Source organism: Lissotriton vulgaris, chromosome 5 (genome assembly GCF_964263255.1).
Source record: "Lissotriton vulgaris chromosome 5, aLisVul1.2, whole genome shotgun sequence".
NCBI classification, from domain to species: Eukaryota; Metazoa; Chordata; class Amphibia; order Caudata; family Salamandridae; genus Lissotriton; species Lissotriton vulgaris.
In genome coordinates, this window is record NC_141693.1 from 1,620,462,144 (window position 1) to 1,620,468,380 (window position 6,237).

The 6,237-nt window shown below is 40.4% G+C and overlaps 1 protein-coding gene across 1 annotated transcript; it reads left to right on the top strand.

Annotated features, from left to right (window-relative positions):
• Positions 1-928: 928 nt before the first annotated feature.
• LOC147716846 (olfactory receptor 11G2-like) lies at positions 929-1,861 on the top strand. The gene has a single exon (XM_086920442.1). It carries the CDS (start codon positions 929-931, stop codon positions 1,859-1,861), a length of 933 nt encoding a protein of 310 aa, XP_086776568.1.
• The last annotated feature ends 4,376 nt before the right edge of the window (positions 1,862-6,237 follow it).

Genomic DNA, 6,237 nt, shown 5'->3' on the forward strand with positions numbered 1-6,237 from the left:
GCACTGAGTTCCTGAGTATGCAGTGTATCACATCAATTTATGAGTGTAAAAACAATATTGGTACATACATGTAGTCAACAGTAATATATGTAAGCTATTTTTACAGATTCAGGTAAGTAACAGTCTCCAGTCTTCGTGAGCTGTGACACACTGGAACCCTGTGGTGATGTGGGTGTGATCATGTACTGAGCACACCTATTTTACAAATTAATGGGGTATCATTTTTGAACCAATTGGGAAGTATCAGCAATCACAATTTTGAGGGCTCAAGCAGAGAACCAGGTGACCCATAGGGCTGAGCAAAACTGGCTGAAACATTTTGACTAATGGATATAGGCGTTGATTGCCACTCCTTACACATCCCAGTTTTTTTTAAAATGCCAGAGGTATCCCAAGCATAAATTCAAAGGGGTCCACCTGCTGGATATCTTAGCTATCCATCAGATTCCACAAGAATTGACAGTGTTTACACCAACACGCTCCCTTTAAAAGCTAGTTTGACCCCGCCTGGTAATGTTAGATATGACAGGGGAGGAATCAATGATGAAGCATGTCACACATTTGTGTGATTAAGAGTCCTTTTTACACTCGCTGTGGGAAATAGGTCTTACATCAAGTAATTTTGAAAGAAATCTCATATAGTCAATGTCAGAAGGATGGATAGCCAAGTCAACCCTTGCGATGAAAATCGGTTTCCTCTGGGTTCAGAGTGGCACAGTAGCAGAAAACAACTGTTTTTGTGCAGAAAAAAATGCTCTTAAATATATACTGTAAAACTAGTAGTCAAGAAAGTGAAGGCACCAAACAAATGCACAGATATAAAACTGTTTCACTGAGATGCTGCTTATTAGGCTGTAATTTATTAACACATCTCCATTTATGCTTGTGTTACTGTTTTCAGCGTAGTTCAGCAACACTGAAGGAAGCCATGGCTAACCAGAGCACTGTGACAAGTTTCATCTTCGAGGGATTCTCCAGTAACCGTGGGTTGCAAAGTGGACTTTTTGTGGTGTTTCTGATGGACTACTTATTAACACTGGCTGGCAATTTTGCCATTGTCATTGTCGTTCAGGTGGATTTCCAACTCAACAAGCCCATGTACTTCCTTCTCAGCAACCTCTCTTTTCTGGATATCTGTTATACAACATCTACTATTCCCAACATGTTGAGTGGTCTATTCCAGGAAATTAAAAGAATATCCTTCATTGGCTGTTTCCTCCAGTTCTATTTCATGTTTTCTTTGGGCACAACAGAGTATTTCCTTCTCACACTTATGGGGTATGACAGATGCTTAGCAATATGCAAACCTTTGCACTACCACAAACTCATGAGCAGCCGCGTATGTCGGCAATTAACAGTGTCCTGCTGGGTGGTTGGATTCCTCTGGGTAGTAACCCCTATAACTCTAATATCACAGCTGCCATTTTGTGGCCCAAATATAATCAACCATTTTCTTTGTGATAGAGGTCCCCTTATTATCCTCTCTTGCAAACGTGATTATATCACAGAGATCACCTTCTTCACATTTGGTACAGTACTGAACGTCTGCACATTCCTGTTCATCTTAGTAACCTACATTTATATCATAAATACAATTCTCAAGATACCATCTGCTGTGGGGCGCAAGAAAGCTTTCTCCACATGTGCCTCCCACCTCATTGTAGTGTCATTATTCTTTGGGTCTGTAATGTTTATGTACATGAGACCTTCAGGGAAGAATTCATTGTCACAGGATAAAGTTGTGGCCCTGCTTTATACTGTGGTAATACCCCTAGTAAACCCCCTAATATATACCCTTCGCAATAAAGAGGTTAAAGAAGCACTGACCAAGGTGTTCACCAAGGTATTGAACAATCAATAGTCATATTCGGCCTGCAGACTTAAATATTGGCAAGCTGAGTAAATGTGAGCCATAACAATCCTTCATGGGACACATTGTGAACCAATTGATTTCTGTGCCAAAAAACACAAAATCCGATGATACAAGCGTCAATTGATAGACCTCATTGAACCGAATATGTGTGTATTGTCTGTCATGCATTGACATTAGAAATGTTTTATGATATGCTCAACAATTGCAGCTTTAATGGATTGATTTAATTAAAGGTGTTAAAGACAGGTGCTACTTCTTCCTTTAATGGGTATGTTGATAAAGAGTGCCTTAACATGTGGGTGGGCAATACCCCCTCATCTCACATAGAAATCACCCTGGCCCAGTATGTTATCTACTTTGTTATTGTTGTTTTCTTTCTTTTATGTATTTAATTCTACAACTAAAATATAGGGTATTATTATTATCTCTCTTCTTGGCTTGATTGTGTATGGCTCTTTGAAAGTACACTCATAGGTTGCTGATTATAACTAATATGATGATGGTTGGTTTTGAAAAAAAACAGGTCTGTCACCAGCTACGGGGGTGAAACACGTGCTGGCCAGTCCATTTGTAACAAAGAATCATCAACAACGCATTTCAAATCTATTTTCTGAGTAATTTTCATCACTACAAGTACCAACCACTGGAGAGTCTCTATAATAGAACTCTTGACATTGTCTCATACTGTCTACCTAAATGGATTACTTTACCTTTATTTGATTGGCCTTAATGTCATCCTTGTTAATTCTAATATTGGTGAAAGGGAAATCCATTAACTTTGCACGTATGTGAAAGGGACACTGTGTTCTTTTGCTGCAATGTTCAGTACCAAATGTTAAATGTTTGCTAGTGTAAAATGTTTTGGTAGGTGTACAGGGATGTCCAGGTTGCAGGGCCTTGTTCACAGATTCCACATTTTAAATTACTGACTTAAATAACTGTGAGATATGAGACATGTCATTGCAAGAAAGGCAGCTTTGTTCAGTGCTTGAGATGACTGGAGAAGTCCAGTCAACATGGTGTCGCCAGTCTAAGCAATTAATGACTAGGTAATGAGTAGCAATGTAGGCTAATTCGGTGTCAGGAGGTGTTTCATTTTCTTCAGTTTATCTAGGGTTAAGTTTACAAAATTGGCTAGCTTACTGATGTCATGTAAGAGTACAAGAGTGCTGTTGATGGTGATACCCAATGATTTCACAGAGAAGACATAAATGGGTGTTAATAGTCAGATCTGCGGTTGCTCAGGAATGGTGTGTCTAATTTGGTGGACTAGGGGGCGATAAGGGCCATTTCTGTTTTTGAGGATTTAACAGGAGAAAATTATTTGACAGATGCATTATTTGATTATATATGATGGCTAATGTCTAATTGTGTGTCATCTGCAACAACAAAAAGGTGATGGAATGCTTGAATTAATCTCAGCCCCTGGTAATATCCTAGTTCGCACTACAATCCCACCCTGCCATTATTTGTCCACCATGCCATTCTACGGAGAGATCCACCTTATGCAAGTCAGTACAAAATCTACTCCTCAAGAAAATAGTCTGTACTGAACTGCTATGTCATGCCTTCGCCTGAAGGGACCACAAGCAACCCAGACTAGTTTGAACATACTTGGTGCTTGTCAGTAGGTTGTAGCTTGAATTTTATGGCACAGTGGGGACAGGTCCCAAGTCTGGGTATACCCATCAAACAAGAGGCATAAACTGCAATATGAACTAGGTGGTGGATGTATTCCTTAAATTAACCTCAGTCACTGACAATTGCTCAGGCCATAATACAATCCATTGGTTTTCACCCTTCATGACACTCTAGTTGAAGTCCCAGATTATGCAAATCATTAACAACCCTGCACCTCATTGTAACAGAATTGCATGCCATTAAAATACCGGTGTATGGGGATTTTAGATTCCTTCAAAAGAGAGAGAGGTTCTCAGTAGAGCTAGAATAATGCTGATGCTAGAATAAACGTTTTGGGGGCACCACAGTTCTCTTCTATGTTAGATGTTCATTAGTTGAAGTCACTGTTAGTGATACATGGAAATCTAGTACATGGCGTCACAGCGCTTGCTGCCAGATTGACGGATGGCTTCATCAACATGGGAGAGCTGTATGATAAACTTTCAATACAAAATCCCAAAGTGGGATTTTCTTTTTGAAAAAAACAAAAAAATTACCCCATCACCATAGGAGATTCCTCCCATTGCGTGCCGGTCATTTACAAATGTTCACTGTCTCGTACCGCCATGCTTTGCTTGACAGTGAGAACAGTGAAAGCTGCCCATTCTACCACCCACTCCAACTCTGGTGTGCAATCCAATAGCCAAGCCTCCAAAGTATTTTACTATATTGAGCCATCAAAGTTGTATGTTAGCAGTGGAGATGAAGTAGTCTCCACAACAGAAATACTAAATGTCTTTTATTGCGCTTGAAAAATGCACATTTACCTTTAAAAAACAGTTTGAGAACTCGTAAATTTGTTTTAAAAATTACCACGTGTACTTGATTCTGAGCCCAAGGTGAGCAGGTGTACGCTGCATGTAAGAGCGGGTCACCGAGCACACACCATCTTGGTTAGCACTCTAGTTGCTCTAAGAGAGGAGGTTACCCTCCCTACTTAAATTGATGCAAACGCGAGTGTGCAGTGGATGCGCGCAGTGGGTGCTCCGTCTGAGCGCCAAAGGCGCACCAAAGGCAAGCCCGTCTGCGCCTGGCCGCGCACCGGCCGCGCACAGTGCCAGCCATGCTGCCAGTTTGGGACTCTATACTAAAAGGAATGCCAACTATCAAAATAAGATGGAACAGCTCCTGTCGATAGGTGAGCGAGGGGGTGCGGCCCTTAAGTATATAACACTGAGAAAAGTGAGAATAGTCCCTGAGAAAAGAGAAGTAGATTACCTTAACTGTGATCTAATTAATGTTAGATCCCTGGTGAAACGTCACCAGGAGATATATCTCCTGTTAGAGTTGTATAATTTGGTCTTGTATTGTTGACCAAAACATGGACACACCCTGACTCAGATGTCGAGCTGGGGGTGGCATGTCAACCAGGCTACAAAGCTTTTCATAAGCCACGGTTCAATTGAAGAAGAGGGGGTTAGGAGTTATCTTTACGAATAAATGGAATTTTTCTCCAATAGATGTTGATGAAGCTGAGGGTATTGAACTTTTGAGGTTTTCCCTTAAGGATGTTAAAGGGCACTTGCTTACTGGCATAGTATTTTATAGACCCCCAGGCCCAGTTAGCCCTCAGCAAAAAACACTAATTGACAGTTTTATAATATGCCACTCACTCACTCCAGAATGATTATTCTGGGAGATTATAATCTATGGTCAAACAGGAACCTAGGCCCAGCTTTGAAAGATCTACTTAAATCTTGTGAAAACCTAAATCTGCAACAACTGGTGATAGAACCAACACACCTAGGAGGGATATACTAGGTTAATCTTTTTCCGAAAAAAAAGTTGCAGTAGTGAAAAATATACTACCTCTAAGTTGGACTGATAGTTTTCTCATCCAATTTTTGGTATCAAACCCCAGAATGCATAAAAATACTGCTACCATGGGAAATAACCAACGAGGAAGGGAATGGAATAAATTATTAGGGATAAAAAAGAAATCGCCTGTATTTACTGAGAAAGAATCCTTCAATGCTATTAAGTCTTTGGACGAAAACTGAACTTCTGTGACCCGATAAGCACTTCTCTCTATCAGATGATCCCAATGAAAGAACTAAAAAATATGTGTAAGTCATCGCCCACCTGGTATAATGAGGAGCTAAAAAAGCTACAGAAAGGCTTCAAATAAGCAGAAAGAAAGTGGAGGAAATTTGATGAGGAAGAGGGTAAAATAGCCTTGAGGGCAGCACAGGGCAACTATTACGGGACAATCACCTAGGCAAAAGCAGAGTATTACGCTAATACTATTCTATAGGTGACTAATAGTGCTAGAAGCATATTTGAAATAGTGAGTGACCTCTTTTAACCCGACTGTATAAAAAATATGATCACTGCGACCCAAGACCCATGTGATGGCTTGGTAGTCTTCTTTGAGGAGAAGATTGCTAAAATTTTCAGTGGTCTGGAAATGAACAAGGAGGATAAGAGAGATTATGACATTAGAGCACCCGAGATGATGCAACTGATTAAGAAGTAGGAGGGAGTAAATGAGGGCAAGTCAGCATCTCTGGATCATTTTGAGATTCCTACAGAGGAAGATTTTAATAGACTTGCTTTGAGTATTTCATCTGGGTTCCCAATGAATCCTCTCCCAAGCAGGGTGTGAAGAGAATTTAAGGAGGAAATATTTCCACAGCTCTGTCATATCTGCTGCCAACTACAGAGTAGTGGGATAGTACCGGTCT